General features: G+C 41.5%; 2 protein-coding genes across 2 annotated transcripts; both read right to left on the bottom strand.

Moving 5' to 3' along the window:
* Positions 1 to 200: 200 nt before the first annotated feature.
* pts (6-pyruvoyltetrahydropterin synthase) lies at positions 201 to 4155 on the bottom strand. Its single transcript, XM_071516854.1, has 6 exons — positions 4021 to 4155; positions 3234 to 3313; positions 3079 to 3101; positions 2874 to 2930; positions 1693 to 1763; positions 201 to 1588 (listed from the first exon to the last, which is right to left on the bottom strand). Exons 1-6 carry the CDS (start codon positions 4110 to 4112, stop codon positions 1465 to 1467), a joined length of 447 nt encoding a protein of 148 aa, XP_071372955.1. The 5' UTR covers positions 4113 to 4155; the 3' UTR covers positions 201 to 1464.
* A 3137-nt stretch (positions 4156 to 7292) lies between these two features.
* Positions 7293 to 13892, bottom strand: glp2r (glucagon-like peptide 2 receptor). Its single transcript, XM_071516845.1, has 13 exons — positions 13887 to 13892; positions 13446 to 13542; positions 13252 to 13356; positions 12228 to 12349; positions 11870 to 11976; positions 10183 to 10339; positions 9894 to 10053; positions 9719 to 9779; positions 9555 to 9621; positions 9177 to 9265; positions 8610 to 8748; positions 8472 to 8513; positions 7293 to 7661 (listed from the first exon to the last, which is right to left on the bottom strand). Exons 1-13 carry the CDS (start codon positions 13890 to 13892, stop codon positions 7293 to 7295), a joined length of 1521 nt encoding a protein of 506 aa, XP_071372946.1.
* Between the last annotated feature and the right edge of the window lie 4508 nt (positions 13893 to 18400).

The following is an 18400-nucleotide window of genomic DNA, read 5'->3' on the forward strand; positions in this document are numbered from 1 at the left end:
AGATGTTTTTCTATAAATTCAAAATTACTACAACATACTGTAATAATTTAAACCTGTACTGTAAATACTGTCATTATTTATCTTAATTTATTGTCATATTGATTGATTGTTATTATGATGTATCACTGGGTGACACACCTACTCATGTCATTTATGTACAGTATGTCATAAAAAAAAAATGTCATCACTACATAGGCTATATAACATGGGTAAGATGTACGAAATGATATGATGACAATAAAAAAAGTATTTAAAAAAAGGATGTCAGTCTTTGGCTCGCTTATAGTGATACTGCTGGACTGTTATTGCACATTAGACATGTAATCATCTGTGGTAAATCATAATTTCAAAGGCAGCTACACAGGTCAGTCGTATTAAGCTGAATACTAATGAGCAGTATGTGTCAGCTTTTCAATCAGCACTTTTATATGAACAGGTAACAAAATACAACAGCAATCCAAACAGTTCAAATAGGACCATTGGTCACAAACACTGCTAAATTATTTAATGCATCAAGAAGAATAGTGTGGAAAATAATGACAACTTATGCCAAACATGACAAACTGTAAAGAGGAAAAAATGAGCAGAGGATTGAACCAACACCTCTGTGACTCAGTCTCAATGAAAACTGCAGTTCAGGACTTGATGACAGAATCCAAGGAGGACTGAAGCTGTTCTGAAGAGAAACAGTGGCCTTACTCCTTAGTAGCTATATTCATACAGTGTATTGTTATTGTTTCCATTATTTTGTCCACTACAAGGTAGTTGTATGGCGGAATAACACAATCCTGATATACTTCATTTATCGGAGTTGAGCTGATTTTTGTGCATCATATTGTGGATGGAGTAGTATTACGTTAGAATAATCTATGTATCTGTGTATATATAAAAACATGTAGTAGGTGCATTTTGAATGATTGACAACTACTGCTGCTAATCAGAGTTAAGCTGTGCAGTGATAGTTGTTGTATTGGACCCTCAGTTCATGTGTTCACTAAAGAATTAGGGATATATTGGTTTGCTGATATATTGGGCTGATTTATGCTTATTATTAAAAACTGGATATAGGTCAGTCAGTGTCATCCACCTCTGATATGATGCAGTTTGGTTACATATTGTAGAATTGATCAATACTACACTGGTTGTCTATGGGAAGCTCCTAATCCATTTGATTGGATTCCACACAAGCATGAATGAATATCATCATATCTGGGATTCAGTGGAGAGGTTTAGTGTCCCATGATGGTCTCAAAGCTGCTTCAGAGGCTTTTCCGTCCATTTTTGGCATGAAAATGGTGGAATCTATATGAAAGATATCAGGTATCAGCCCAAAGTATCAGCCATCAGCCTTCGGGTCTAACCCTTGTCTGTACCAGTCATCACTGAACTGGACACAACAATAATAAAATGGCACTTCTCAAGCACAGGGATATGGATTCACACGTCACATGACATCACCACTGACTACTCTCCTCGATACACGACCACGTTCTTGTCCGTCTCGTAAATCTTCACCTCGTGCAGCAGACCGGGCGGGAGGGCCTTCGCCATGTTGTCCCATATGTAAACGGCCACGTTCTCGGTCGTGCTAACGTGACGGGAAAAGAAGGAGAAGAAGAAGAAATAATTGAAAACGACAAAACTCAAATTTGTAAGAAACTCGGTGAAACCAGGTTTGAGGAGGATACACACCTGACAACATCAGCAAAGTATGGGACGTCCTTATCCAGGTTTTTATGGTCCAGTGGGGTCATGATGACGTCCTGTAGGAGTCAATCGGTTAGTCAGTGAAAAACTGAAACAGGACCTCAGTGCAGATAGAAGTGTTGTATGACAGCTGATATAGACATGCACAGGGTGGGGGGGCTTTTCAGACTGAAACACAGAGATAGAGTTTCTATAGGGACATTGTTAACACTGATCACCTGAGGAGCTTCAAGATAAAAGATAAAGATTTACACATGCCTTCCCCTCTCTTCTACAGCTTCCAGTGAAATTTAAAGCCACAGGTTTTTCATTGTCTCCATAAAATCATAAGACACTTGACTCCTTCTCTTATTTAACCTGTGCAGATAAAATGTCTGGAGCTGCTTTGGATGAAAAAAAACTGCCAGAATCTATTGCACTCGTCTACAATTTTACACCATTAACTATGCATACTTTTGTTCTGAATATGGGTCATATGTAAAATAGACTCTCTAGACTATCAGTAAAGTGATTCTCAAAAATGTCTCTTCATGTTTCAACTGGAAATCTGGAAAAAGAAAACAAAAGAGCGTATTCGACACTTTTGATCAAACAGTGCAACTTGTGGATCAAAGTGGAAATTGAAATGACTGAGTACCAGCACTTGCTATTTTGTATAAACCAAGTGACACAATCTTATTTTTTCTTAGTTTCTGGAAAATGGAAATGGAAACTAACTTGTGAAACAAACTACAGTGGTAGGGTCCTATCTGATATTTTGAAGTTGTTCAGTTTCATATCGCATTTCATGGTTTCCTGTCATTTTTAGGCTGGATTACAAATTAGTCTGAGTCAGCGGTATATTACATTTACATTACGTTTTCCAAAATGTCTCCCCTCATGTCCCCGGACCCCCCCAGCATTTCTTTTAAATACTATGTTTATAGCATTTCTGCTTTATGACACAGTTCACAGTGAAAAGAGAGAGGAAGTAACAAGCAATCCAGGCCGATTTCAAAACCAAGACATTGTATTTACATGATAGTTAAAGCTCCAATAGGCAATTTCACTTGTTGGCGGCCCCAAATGGCAATAAGACAGGTGTATTTTTACATAAGAATGTTGCTCAGTGCAGCTTTAAAGTCTGATGGAGGAAGAGAGAGAGGGCAGTGTGGACATGAGCTTACTTCAATGCACTTCTTCAGGTCTGTCAGGTTCATGACCATGCCAGTGTGACGGTCGATCTAGGGAAGGCGCACAGATTAGGTTACTCTGTCTGTATGTGTGTGTGTGTGTGTGTGTGTGTGTGTGTGTGTGTGTGTGTGTGTGTGTGTGTGTGTGTGTGTGTGTGTGTGTGTGTTCGTGTGACTGAAGAAGAAGAGAAGTACTTACTTTTCCTCTGACTGTCACCTCCACTGTTGGCAGGAATGAGAGCATGGAATGAATAGGAGACAATGGAAATAGCTGTGTAAGCTGGTTGGTAATATTTATCTATGACCCTGTGACTGAATACACAGCATCATGATAAGTGACAGAGAATAACACACCTTTGTAGTTGTGTCCGTGCCCGTTGGGATTGTTGCATTTTCCAAACACTCGTTTATTGTCCTCATCGCTCAAGTGCAAACTAGAGAAGAGACAAGTCTTGGCATCAATGCTCTGGCCCGTATTTTAAACGAGCGAAATATGCAAAGTACTTCATTGCCACCTGCTGCCTTCAGGTGCTCCTCGTAAACCCCTATTTTCAAAATTTGAATTTGTAAATGCAAATTCAAGTGCTTTTGACTGGCAATAATAACATCATACGCCCTGCAGCAAAAGGAGTTCATGGATGGCTGCTGTTAGTTAAAATATTAAGTGGCACAGGGCTACTTTGTGCTGCAGAAGAAGAATGGAGATAAGAAAACTCACATTAGGAATGTAATTTACGTTTTATTGAATTTACAATCATCCAGCCATGCTCTCTGACAAGTTCCCCTCTAGACAGGCCTTCTAAACTCAGCTGTTAGTGAAAATCCCGACTTTGCTGGGTCGTTCATGGGAGAGTTAAGTTTTGATTTCCGAATTTCTGACAGCCCGTGAAGGCAGCAACGGTCTAAACACACCGCGGCGTTCCCGTGTGAACTCTCATGAATCCTCGGGACTCACGCAACAGGTTTCCGTTTCATCCTCATCAAAAGCAAACAAATGCTGTAAAATGCAGCCAAACACTAGCAAGCTATTGCCAATTTTTGAATCAGCAGTGTTAATACAACCAAGCTAAAGCAGTGGGTAAGAGAAACAGAAGCGGTACTTAATAGACTCGAAAATGTCGAATGAAAAAGCGGAGCGGACCTGTGGAGTCGGTGGCTGGCGCTGAAGCTCTGGACCCGGGTGATGTAGCCGATGCGCTCCGCTGCGTTGTCGCCGACAGGAGTACCGGCCATCGTTATCACCGTCTCTCAGCGATAGGAACAGGTGGGAATAATCACCTAAGCCGCCGGGAAAGAGGGTTATGAAATGCTGGGATGTGCAGCTCCAGCCCACATGACTCGCTCGGCGCCGCCATTGGCTCAGAGTCAGGGCGGAATGAAGCGCGTGGCAGCCGATTGGTCTGAATCAAGGCTGAACCGAGGCTCGTTACACTGTGATTGATTTGATATGATGTCACAGCTCCTCATCATGCGCTCGCATGGTTTTGTATCAAAAAATAATGTGATGTTCTGCGACAAGTCCATTAACAAAATAACTATTTTAGGAGGATACTAACCTATATCCTACATGAATATTAAAGGAATATGATGCTGATACCCTAAGAAATAATAATAAAAAAAATACCATAAACTACCATACTATACCTGGATAAACTCGTTATTGAATACCACAGACACCCTATAATTTCCTTGAGGAATACTGTATGAATATGAATACAATTATAGGATATAAAACATACCATAGAGTCTACTAAGATCACTATAAACTCACTATTGAGAACCACAATTCCCTATAGGAAAATTATAGTAATATTATAGTGATAACATGAGATTAAAACACCATAAAGTACAATAAGGTCACCATCACTCACTATTGACAGACTATAAATCACACTATAGGAATATTTAGCAATACCATAGGTGATATAACAGCACCATAAAGTATATAAGGCCACTATAAACTCACTATTGAGTCCCAGATACACTAGAAGTTCTTGAGGAGTATCATAGTAATATAACAGGAATGTTATGCACCCTAGGAGAACAAAATAGCATTATGAGTTACTGTAAATTCACTATTGAGTATTCAGAAACACTATATAGTGCTTACTGGAATATTATAGGAATATTATGATGGGAAATAATATCATAAGGTACAATAAAGTCACTATAAATTCATAGTTGACTACCACAGACACACAAGTACATGGCTTATGATGTTTTGTTTTTGTCTGATTTTTAGTTATTTGTTATTTTTCAACACTTCAAGGTAGACTACTGCATTATTGTAGCCTCATAAAACAGTGAGGTAACAGACTAATGCCAATTTAATCAGAGAGCAGATAAGACTGTGAAGCACCCTGCTGATGTAAAGCCTTCTGAAGTGATGATCAGAATTACTCACTAGAACTACACTGTAAACCTATTCTTCTGTATATGTTTGAGTAGTATATGTTCAGCAGTCTATCTTCACTATCTTCAGTAGTCTCTTTGTCTTATTCCCATCTCTGCTGCTACAATAACCCAGTTTCCCCATGGAGATCATTAAAGTCTCATCGTGAAATTTGATTGTCATATTATCTTATTACCAATGTTTTGTTCTGTGCAATGATCCTACTCATAAATGTATCAAACTGTGTCCTGTGTGTGTGTGTGTGTGTGTGTGTTTACCCCAGGCAGCGTCTCAGGAGTCAGTCTAAACCTGTGTGATTAATTGCCACATCTAATCCCAGAGTGTGGTCATTTTAATCTAGCTTTAAATAAGAGACAACTGTCACTGTCATTGTCTTTATTAAATAGCTATTACATGGGTCCAGAGCTTGGGAATACTGCAATTATCTCCCCCTTCTTCTTCTTCTCCTAATCTATTGCAGGCGCCAGACCTTCCTTAAAGAGTGTCCCAGTGGTCGCATCACTGTTACGCTGTTGCTCGTCATCTGTGCACACTGGACTGAGTTCTGGCTTGCTGCTGTTTTGGAGACACTAACCTTTTGTACTCTTAAATTTAAATCCGTAATAAAAAAAAAGAGGATAAATAAATGGAAAAGTTTTGATTTGTTATTTCCTTCTTTTTTTTTTTTTCTTGTTATTTCTTGTAGGTGGATCTGCTGCGTCTCAATTAATTGGGAAGGCACAATCTGTTCTCTTTCAGCCCTACTGCATGATTTAGGCCAGTAAGGTCAGGAGTATTTTTACATAAATATTGTGCCTAGTGCAGCTTTAAAACAGATACTAATACCCAAACTATTTTCTTTAGTCTATATTCAGTATGATCTCCAGGGAGGATCAGAAGAACCTACCTGAGGACGAGAACACAGATCAATTCTGGACGTTCTTTGGCAAGAAAGGGAATGGCATGGTTATGGTTATGTTTAAGATTGTTACTGTGGTTCATAGTCCTTTATCAGTGCTGACGAGTTGATCCAGGGAGTGATGAAGAACAGAAACATCCTCCCACTCATCCAGTCTGACGAGCCGCGGGAGAACAAGAACCCACCTCCTTCACTCCTTTAACCTCAGCCTTTTATTTCTCCAGCTCCATGCTTACACTGTCGCATAAGTTCACCACCTATTGAGTTGTCGAATCACAGCACTATATCTACAAATTAAGGTTTTGTGACGATTTTAACTGTAAAACAAAATGTCTTATGCTTCATAAGAATAACTCGTATATAAGCCTATATACACATACAGCACATATTGCCTGTGCATTCTGCGCTTGATTATATTTAATATTCACATTTTCAGACAACAAATACATTGTATTTATATTTACATTTCAATCCATATGTTGTGCCGTATGGATCTTTTTTAACTGGCCTAACATAATAAGATGCTATCATATTTTACATGGTAAATAAAGCACAAATCTGAAACACTGTACAGGTTCACTGTACAAATACACAAAGTGAACATTATATACCTGCAATAAGTATAACTCCAGAGCAGTCAACAAAGATAGAGTAACTTTTGAATGATGAGGCCTCTGTATGGATTGTTAAACCCTCCTGTGTATTGCTAAATGCCTGTATATTATGTTTCCAGGGTTCCCACTGTGGGCCTGATGTAAAATGCCATGACCTTTCCATGACTTTCCATCACTCTGGCTGACTATTTCTTCCTGGTTTGTTAATGTTGTAAAGGGGTAAACAGTCTGGTTTCCATTGCAGCTGCTGTGGAGAAAAAACAGCTGAAAATCTCCATCCAATACAATGAATATGTGAAAGAAGCTGGAAAATACATTCTGGTGTATTACTGTATTCCATGACGTCTCCAGAGAATTATTCAAATTCCCTGACTTTCCCTGTCTGGAGTACCAACCCCCCCGACATTCCATGATATTCCAGAAATTCCATGACCAGTGGGAACCCTACATGTTTCTGAATTGCTATTTCAGTCTTTCCCAGGAATTCATCAGAACTCGCTCTCCTCCAGAATCTCCTCCAGAGTCTCTCCGAGCGTCAACTCTCCATCGCTGCTGGACAGGCTCTTCCGGGTCAGAAAGTCCAGTCCCGTCGCTTCGCAGCCCCTCACCCTCTGACCTTTGACCCGTCCCGCCCCGAGCGCCGTGCCTCCCCCGTGCACGGCCACCTGGAGCAGGTGTGGGCTCGTGGCGGAGGCCGCGCCCTCGTCGTACGACTCGCTCTGCTGGGAGCCGTGCGGCCGGCGCCCTCGGGTGCACTTCCACAGGTGCTTGAGGGGCGCGCCCCCGAAACAGCTCCTCGCCTGGAAGTGGTTGGTGAACAGGAAAAGCTGCCAGCGCTTTTTCAGTTCGGCTTGGACCTGAATATGCAGAGAAACAAAGGAGTTACCATGTATACTGTATGGGTATACATCAGGAAAGATATTCCCTAAATTTCTACTCTTTTCCCTTAATTTCTATTTCTATTTTTTATATGCTACTTTTAAAATTTTTGTTGTGATATGTTTAAACTCACAAAGAAATGAAAAATGACTTTTTCACCTTGTTTGCTGATTCGTCATATTATAACATAAACCTATGTAGCAATAAATGCCAAAAACAATAAACAACATTTTTATTTTCTTGTATTTTTATGTCAAAATCCCATGACTTTTACTTCCTGGAAAATGGCATACCATTAGTGGTTACTTTATGGTGTACCAGTAGGCAAACATAAAAATTCTAACTAATATAACCATCACAAATTTTTGAACAATCCCCCCCTCGGCCCCTCCAATTATAAAATATAAAACCTGCAACTTCACAACTTTCAAAGTGACAGAGTGGCAACATGGTACAGTAACCCCTGAAAACCCTGTTTCCTTTTCCTAAGACACCATAGTTGCATTGGAAGTCATTCATTTTGAAGAATCCAGTATATGTGAAAGCTTAAGATAATGTATAGACTATTTCACTTTTCGTATTTGTTGTCATCCAACCCACCCACTTTTGAACAGTGTTATGTCCCGCCCCAACGTCCTGTTTCAAGCGGAAATACATTGAATTTCAAAAGCAAGACGCTACTGAAATGCATCTTCCTTGTGACTTTAATGTGGCCAAGTCAAATTTCTTGTATGTGCAAACCTACAACTAATTATGAGTGGCCATTGATGAAAATCAGTACAACTTACCTCTCCATTGGCAAAACAGTACAGCACAGCAACCAAGAATCCCTGAAAAGGTTGCAGATCACACATAAGGGTTGACATGGAGCTAAAAGAGTAATGAAAATATTACTATCAGTCATTATTTCACTTGCTCTCCCGTACCTGGAAGGAGCTGAGGGTGAGGTTGATGAAGTTCCTGGCATAGCGGCTGCTGCCCTCCACACACTCGTCTATCAGCACAGTGAACACCACCTCATGGATCCCCAGCAGAGGAATCAGCACCAGCGTGGCTCTGGCCAAGCTGACAGGGCGACAGAGACCGCACCGCATAATAATTACGGGGGGGGCTCCTCCAAACGGGGCGAGACAAGAAACTGTGACATCCCGCGTTAAGGCAAAATTTACAGGAGAGAGACTATCAAATTTATATTGGCAAACGAGTCAAAGAGCAAATAGAGGAGAAATCTCGGTAAATGATATGCATGAGATTCCCCATACCGCTGTGACATTTATGGTGCGGAGTAAAGAGGCCAGAGATTGCGGGGATGACATTTGGGTTTTGCGCTGTACATGGGAGCGATTAACATTTAAATGTTAAAGCAGGAATCTACCAGTCAAAGGGACTATTTAGGGAAACAACTCTCAAGGTCAGACTCAAACTTGTTCGCTGCCATTCAGGTTTGCAAGCAGTTGCAGTAGTGAGCTAAGGCAGGGGAGACTCTAAAATACCTGTATCTGTAGTCGGTAAATTTCACCTGATCTGCCTTCAGCTTGGAGAGCAGCAGCATCAGGATCTTGATGAATATGAAGAAAATCACCTGCAACACACATCAAAGACAGTTTAAAAATATATATGCCCAATATAAATGCTGACTAAAATGTGTATAAATGTCTTCTGTTCCTAAGGGAATTTGTGTACCAGGAAATTAGTAATCAGTCATGCTTGTGACTACTAAACTATAGAACTGCTCCTATCTCACATGGCCTCACAAGACAGAGAGCGTTCAAATCTGTATGAAATCAGAATGACATTTCCCTGAAGGAATGCAACTCACAGGAGACACATGCATTGTATCTGTGACTCTACAGGATTGATACTTTACTTACCAGTACCGATAAAGTAATCGGGCCACTTATTATCCAGTAGAACCCTCTATTCACAATGTCCCAGCATCTTGGGGATGAGAATGAGAAAATCAAGCAATGAAGAACAATCTCAACAGGGGAAAAAAAACAGTATTCTATATTGAAATATGTATTCAGACACTCACCCTATATTTTCATATAAAATCTTAATCACTGTCCATGGTGTCACAAACAGGACAGGTGTACCTGGAAAGTAACAATAGCATAAGATGCACAGTTAACAGTCACATAAACACATAAAACTCTCTCACACACCTTTTTTGAACGCATACACACACAGAATTCATATTCGGCCCTTACCCCATCCCAGGAGCATGTATCTCTTCAGCAGGCGTCTCTTGGTCAGAAATGCGGTGAAGAGGAGGGTGTGGAGGAAAATGGCCTCCACCAAGAGCCAGAAGTAATTGCAGGCCACAAAGTACTCCATGGACAGTCTGGAGATTTTGCACATCACCGCTATCTGTTTAGGTGGATTACTCTGTCAGATTGGCTGATTCAAACTGCTTCTGAAATACCCACTCCTCCAAATAAAGCATACTAATCAGTAATCTGCTACTATATGAATGATGAAGGAGTGGTGAGTATATACCGCAGAGTTGGAGTGGGAGTTCCACCCAGAGTCGTCTGTGGGTAACTTGGTATACATGAGTTGTATTATGATTTCCTTGGAAATGACCGCCGTTGCTCTCAGGATGAATGACACAAACAGATTCATGTGGATGTAGTTCCTGGTGCAGTGGAGCTTCCTGGTAAGCAGATATAGGAGCAGGTTGAGGAAGGCATTGATCTATAGCCGCTGTGCAACTGTAAACAGATTACTGAGGGCATCATGACATGAGAGGGAATGAAAAATGATCAAATTACATGCAACGACATGGAAATGCTTCCGGGTTTGTATAATGTTATTAATAATGATCGGCCTCATTATGCATCTTCTGTGCATCCGCATTCACAGTATTGTGAAACCGTGCATAGCATCAGTCAAAGACTAAGATAAAGCTGGTGGATCTGTGTCTCATGCCTTATTGATTGTCTATCAGAATGACTAATAGACGGCGCATAATGACAAAATTAAATTGTTTTTTTCCATCGAAAGGCAAATTGCCTGTTAAAATTGTCTTTGTAGCTTCAGCACCGGTTGCTTAGAATAAGCATTGGTTTCAAAAACTTTATTCTCAAAATTCAATATGCTCCAATCAAAGTTCTTTAAAACATGTATTCAAAATCAAAGAGAGTCTGAGGCACTCTGTTTTGATGAGCAAAAGTAAAAGCTTTCATTTCACAATGTCGATTTCAACAATTTAAAACTGACGAACGCGTTTCACCTTGACAAAGGCTCATTCAATCTGAAATTGCCAATATGAAATAAAGGGCCTTACAGGAATAGTTCACCCAAAAATGAAAATTCTGTCATCATCTACTCACCCTCATGCCAAATGAAACAGGTGAAATTTGTTAGTCCATATAACACACAGGTAGGTTGCCAGCACAACTTGGTAGCAGCCTTCTCCAAAACAACTGAAGTCAATGGGGACCAGTTCTTTAGAGTTCCAAAACAAAAACAGCCAAACAATCACACTGTGAAGAGAAAGACCTATACACCATTATTTGTTGCAAATCAGTCAGCTGTAGTTAAGATTTGCACTAAATGATGGTGTAAATATACTGTAGGTCTTTTTGGAACTCTGAAGAACTGGTCCCCACTGACTTCAGTTGTTTTGGAGAATGCTGCTATGGAGTTGTGCTGGCAGCCTCCCTGTGTGTTATATGGACAAACTTCACCTGTGTTTCAACTGGCATGAGGGTGAGTAGATGACAGAATTTTCAGTTTTGGGTGAACTATTCCTTTAAATGTCATTCATCATAACAGAGTTCCTTGCACCATCTTTGATTTTGAATACCTGAGCACCTGTTGATTGCTTTTTGCAGTGGGCATTTCTGGTACCAAGTAGCGCTCTTAGTCTTTGGTTTTGTCTTTGACACATGTAAAACTTGGAAAACAGATGTAAAGCTTGAATTCTTCTCAGCATCTAAGTTTGAAGATGGGTAGCTTGGGTGCTCTTTGGATAAAAAATGTTCCTCTGGTAATCATGTGGAAAAAAGGCAGATCCAAGGTACTCTAGTCAGAATTCTAAGTGCACGAACGCGCTTCTGCCCCATGGTCCTCATCGGGGTATGGAAGCCTTGGATCTCCCTTTTCTCAACACATAATCTACAACTTTGACTGCACGACCATTAGAAATATTAATGCAACTCCTCCAGCCCGGACCACTGACCTGAACATGCCCATGAGGAGAGTAGCCAGTGTGAGGGAGGACAGGGACAGGGAGTAGCCAATGATGGAGATGACCCTGAGGGCGGTCTGGCGAAGAATTATTTCCTCCTGACACACACACACACACACACACACCTTTCCAATAAACAGAGACTTTCTAGGTCTTTTGAAAACAGTCAGCTGTCAAAGATAACAGCCGTAATGGTTTTCCTAGCATGGCTGTCGTAAGTCATTTATCCTGCCGCAAAGGGTGGATGAGAGAACACAAATCATCAAATACATTCCTGGCTTTAAGTCCCAACACTTAGGGGAAGGTGAAACTATATATTTTATGGCCTCCTCCCCCTCCCCCTCCTCACCTTGTCTTTAAAGTAATGGTTTTCCTCACATTCTGACTGCTCCCTCCAGGCCTCCGAGGAATTCTCCTTCAGTCGCCAGGTCCCGTTCGCCAGGCACTCTCGGTGCACGCTCCTGGTGCCGTCTGCAGAAAACGGAAGGACGCATTGACACGCCTCAGTTCTCCTGTCAGTCGAGGAGCTGACTGACTAGGCAGTTAATTTTTTTAAAGCTGCGCTAGGCAAGATCTTTATGTAAAAAGTACACCCGTCTTATCAGCCTAAATTACAAAGTGGGGCTGCAGCAGATCAGAGTGTCCCATCCCCTCTAACTGAGACACACTATTTTTGCACTGTTGGCCCAAATGAAGATCTGGTGTTGGGTATGTACACTTCTGCCCACAGGAATTGACAAATCAAAACTTAATAGCAAAATCCAAACTGTCTAAACAGCAGTGAGCAGCACTCTGTCCAGAGAAAGCTGGACTCACCAACATTAGATCTGTTGTCTCTTTCGTTTCTTTGGTATCCTTTTGGCATCACAGACCAGCTGGGTTGTGCAGTTTACTGACATGAAGTCACATGATTTCTGGGTATTGAAGACCATAAACTTCTAACAGTTACCACTCACTGCCATTTGGAGCTGCCAATGTGCAAAGTTGCCTAGAGCAGCTTTAAATAAAGAATTTAGATACTGTAGAGTGGATTGAGTCAATTTCAAAAACCGAAGCTGGCATGGCCAATTGCAGACTGTTGCTTCACATTTAAAGTATGACTGAGCAATTAGATGATGTTGGGCCATCTAACTGAGCTGTTGAACCCTTGATCCTGTGACTAGCTAGGACAGCAGTCTGTCCCGTGATTCACTCAGTGATTCATTCACTTGAAGTGAATGCAGTGACAGAAAGTCTGAGGAACACAAGGAACCATTCAAGTACCGTAATTTGGTCAAAGCTGCAGTGAGAGTGTTTTTCTGTTAATGTATGACTTCTAAGCATTTGTTGTTTTGGAAAAGGTGTAGCAATGAGGTGCTACAATGTAATGTTACCCTCACTGATCCATGGTAAGTAAGACGGGCATGGGACCGTCACGTTCCCAGGAGATGAATGGGGCCAACACACGAACATATCAAACGTCCCATTACAGTAGATTCCTGCAATACAAGAATAACACGTCATTATCTTCATGAAGATACTGAAGCTTTAGCTGAACATTTAGCTGAACATTGAACACGTGGCTCACCAGTTCTTGAGAGCGCACTTGTTGCTAGAGTTTTGGTGCAGTTCTCTGAATATTCGGTCCGTTTAGATATCAGACTTTCAAGCACCGAGCCCGTTACCTTTCAGAAAAACATGGGTTAAGACATTGAGAGAAAAGTTCGATTTGAAGAGTTTCATTCCAGAATGAGATTTTCATCACCTGAAAAGTGTGACCCCTAACCTTACAAAATGAGGCTGGCATGAAAGTAGAGCACATTAAGGAATATTACTGATGTCATTAGCTATATAACAAAAATCTAACACTTTGAAGCATGTATTGATCTGTGTTTTCACTCTTGTCCTAAGATGGATGTATAGCATTTTGGAATAGAACTCTTCATTTGATTACACATCCATTACATAACGTCTGCTGCCTCTGAAGGGCTGCACAGTGCGCAGTGGATGGTGCAGTATTTGTATTTACCCACATGGTGGGGGTATTTACTCAGGACCACCTTCACTCACTGAGGGAACATGTTGACCTGTGTGTAATCTCTGATATATACAGGCAATTTTATCAACATTAATATCAGAAAAATAGCATCATGCCTACAGCAATTCAAATACATCTCTCTATTCCTCCTTAGCTTTGATGTTTAAATGACGCGCACAGTGTCTGGGTTAATTCATGATTGTGAATTTACAGTTGGTATTCATAATGTCTCAGCTGTCATGTTAATTAGGAGGCAGTCATGAATTGTGATTATGTCTTCAGCGAGTAACACTCCCTAGTTTGCTCTCATTACTGAGACAAATAAACCTCTCCTTTTGTTTGAGAAGCAAACAGAGCACCGCGGCTGCCTCCTCTCTCATTTGTTATTCAGTGGCAGGGCTGAGGACAGTAGGTTTCCTATCTCTGGCGAACATTCACAGTCTTCACACCCCAGTGAGGAAGCAGCTGAACTCTGCAACCCCTTTGTGTCTTTTTTGGCTGCCTGGTGGCTCATCCTCCACCTGTGACACAAAGATTTCTCATGCAAGCCTGCTGACGGGGGGGGGACGTTTCAATTCACTCCGACTCGTCTCGTCAAGAACCTGTCCGCAAAGGTAGCGCAAGCAGAGGGAAGACAGGAGCTGCTGTCTCCCTCTCCCTTGTCTATTTTCCCCTATGGAGCTAAATCAAATCCAGCCACAGAGCCTTAGCTCCCATGAGAATCCATTGTATTGTAATGTCAAAAATGGAAGTTTTATTGGGCAAAGACCATGACGTACGCCAAGTGCTGTGTGATCTTAGTTTATTTTTGCCTTGCATTTTATTTATCTCTCTCCTCCCTGGGAAAGGAAAATCTAATTTATGATGTCCAACACAGATAAGGAGCTGTTTTTAAGCATGTCACCACACTGGTATTTCCAGGCTGCTGTTTGACCGCTAATTTTAGAACTAGTTACTGTAGAAAGTGTATACCTCTGATCTCCTGTAGTACCGACTTAATTGGAAAAAAGGCAAAATCTAAGATAAGAAAAAATCCCCTCCATATTTTTTAGAATCATGGCCTTATATTTGCCTACAGCCGGCTGTCGGCGGGGTCTTTGCTGTGTTTCATGGCAAATGCAGCATGTAATCTTGACTCATAAATCAGATGGAGAGTTCTTGTCTGGAACCAAGTTTTTTTCTCATTGTGAAATAGTTAGCAATGTCAAAAATGTTAACCATTATATGTTTAAACATCCATCAAATAAAAAATAAAATGTTGGAATTTTAGGGTGTGTTGACCCTTGGGTGTGCAGTGTCTGTGTGTGTGTGTGTGTGTGTATGTCAGAGAGCACCAGGCTTGACTCAACTTTTGATGTCCAAAGGGAACAAATGTGAATCAATTGAATGGAGGTATGTTTATGTGCATACATGTGTGTGTCAGCTGTTTAATTTACCTGGAGATTGAAGACAACAAAGAGGAGTAAGAAGAGTGTCCTCTGGTGCCAGCTTGGCAGTAGCGTTGGCATGGTGCTGAGTGTTTACTGTACATTGAAGAGCTGCTCATGCCACGTCCCTGGACCCGCCTGGCCTCTCGCTCATCCTTGGTTTATCTCCCCACTTCCACAACACGCCAAGGGACAAACACATGGACAAGAGCCTCTTCAGCTAAGCACAAGCTGACGATGCTTCAGTTAGTCGACACTTCTCGCAGCTGGGATTGATTCAAAAGCATCACTCCTCTTGGGTCCTTCCAGGGATTTGCTTTGCCCAACAGTGTTCCAAGGTTCCTTCTTAGTTTAGGATTCTTTCAATGAAGTTTTCTTGCCACCCGCAACACGTGGGATCAAGTTATCTCCTGATGATGGATTCAGCTTTAAAGTTATCCTCGGGTTAGGTGGGTCCTCTCCAGTGTTCCTCTTCAGTCTTCCAGCGCATGAAGATCCTCTCAGGCTGTGAAGGAGGTGGAACTGTCTGTACTCCCTATTGACCCAGTGCGACTGAGAGCGCCTGCGGATCCTCACCGACAGATCGCCTCTCCCACCCCGTCCTCCCCTAACCAATCAAGATAAGGCCCGGGGAGAGCCGGCCACATAACTGGACTAACTTTGTTGTCCGGGAGAACGTAATCACATAGGAGCAAATGGGAACACACGCTCGCCGAAAGGTACAAACATCAACACTTCTTGTGAACACATACACACACCGGATTATATGCAAATGCTCATGCATGCACACACACCACCTGTATTGGAGAAAGAGAGGGAAGGGATTGACCCCCCCTGTGTGGGAGAAAAGAGGTTCGGTAGCCGTTTAACGTGGGTGGCTTTCTCTCGCAGTAACTGGGAACCATCCAGGATTTCTGACACTAATGGGGATCCAGTGTAAACTAATGGGACTAGAGCCAAACACAGGCAACCAAATGGGAGAGCGTGGAGCTAAAGTATCCCTCTGAGCCTAGTGTGCCTTAAGTATACAGTATATGATGTGAGGATATTTCAGACAAAACTCTTTACCTTAATAGTTAGTGGCAGGGATGGAGAGAAGAGGAGATTTTATGTTCCTGAGCAAACTAAAACCAAAAGTAATAAATACACAGAGTGCTTCTTTCACGACCACAAATAAAGCAATAGCCATGTTATTAGTTTATGGTAATAAAAGTTGGGAATTCTAGAGTTTCATTAAGTGCAAAGCGTAATCAAAAGAATCTCAAAGTGCATTAACTAGCAATGAGAGGCATGCAGCAGCTTAATCACCATATTAAAGAGAGCAGGAAAAATAGTGAGATGGCTTAAGCTACATGGCAATAAGAAGAAGCAGGTGAAATAGAGAGCCATACATATCTGTTCTGAAGCGAAGAAGCAAAACTCAGCAATGCATCATATGGAGTAATTGTGTTTTCATTATATGGTGATATAGTTTTCGGATGCATCTGTGGTATGGATGTGACAGAATCCATTCCAACGACCATATGTCGGATATTATTGTGTACCAGGCACCAAAGTGTACCAGCCATGGCATTATTTGTGAATGTGATATACGAAACATTAAGTGAAATTAGATTATTTCTGGCTCCATAAGCATGACCATATACAGCTGTGACAGGGCCATACGTCTGTATCCCGCTTATAACTAATAAACAGTTTAGAGAGGGTTTAGAAGCGAGTGAAAATACATATATCAAAAATATTCATTTTCCATCCGTTGTGGTCGGGGGAAGATTGAAACGGCGTTAAAGCAGTTTGAGGCAGACACGGCCTCGGGCTAGTGGTCGCAGGATTGCAGTCCCATTCTTCTATGAGAGCTGGACTTGTTTTCAGCAGGGAGGGAAGAGACTGAAGAGGCTGTCGAGGAGGTAATGCGAGGGCTCCGGAGTGCCCATTTGAAACCCACATACTGGTTTGGATGCTCTAAACACTCTCCCAAGGTTCAGGCTCTATTAGGCCAGTACCTGTGCCTGCCCAGGGAATCTATATAAAGAGGGGAAATTCAGATAGATCGGAGCCATGCATGCAAGCGTTAATTGAAGCCTGCAGTACAGTTTTGTATGGGAAGTACATGCACAGTTTTCTACCTTAGCAATGACACCAACAGTAATTTGTTATTCGCTCTACTAGCTAATGCTGTGAAGGTAAGTAAATACGAGTAATTTTCACTAGAGCTTATTCTGTCGGGTAATGTTTTAGCTAATTAGTCCATACAGCTCGTGCAGCATAATCCAAGTCTTCTGACGCCATACGATCATTTCAAAAATGTCTTTTTTTTTCCACTCACAGAGCGATCGTATGGCGTCAGAAGACTTGGATTATGCTGCACGATCTGTATGGAGTCATTTTATGGTTATTTTTTGTTATTTTGGGAACTCTAAAGAACGCTCCTCAAACAGCAGTTGTTTTATATTGTATTATATTGTTGTTTCATTTTCATTTCATTTCTCTGCACCCTGAAGAAGGCCTGGTGGGGCCGCAAAGCCTTGGTGTGTTTTCTAACATTTTAACATGAAATAGCCAAGGTTAATAAAGGCTTTTTAACTTCAAACAACTTGTGCCTTGCCTTGGATTTTTTCTTCTCTTTTCTTCCTTTCTTCCAATTCCAGATTTTTGAACAATATCCCTCTGTGCACCATCAAATAAAACTGCCTTTCTCTTCCTAACTGATATCCCATTGGCTTACGCTTTTGAATGATTATGTCCTATCCCAATATCCTGTTTCAACAGGAAATACATCAAATTAAAGACGCAAGAAGCTCTCAAAATGCCATTTCATTGGGACTTTAAAGGGATATGCTCTTATTTTCACCTGCCTCCATCGGGAGGTCAGAGGTCACGCTCAGCTAGTAGGGATTCAGTGTCTTGCTCAAGGACAGACACAAGAGTTTGAACCCCGTCCTCCGGTTGAAGGATGGTCTTCCTACCCACTACACCACCTTGCTGCCCAAAAATAACAGTCCACTCTATCATAAAAGCCGCCTAAATTTGTGACAGTACAGTAAAAGCTGCCGTGGCAAGATGCACTGTACAAAGCGT

This window comes from Centroberyx affinis, unplaced genomic scaffold (assembly GCF_046629955.1).
Source record: "Centroberyx affinis isolate AG114_WGS23_722 - 3 ecotype Tasmania unplaced genomic scaffold, CSIRO-AGI_Caff_v1 ptg000433l_1, whole genome shotgun sequence".
Classification (NCBI taxonomy): Eukaryota; Metazoa; Chordata; class Actinopteri; order Beryciformes; family Berycidae; genus Centroberyx; species Centroberyx affinis.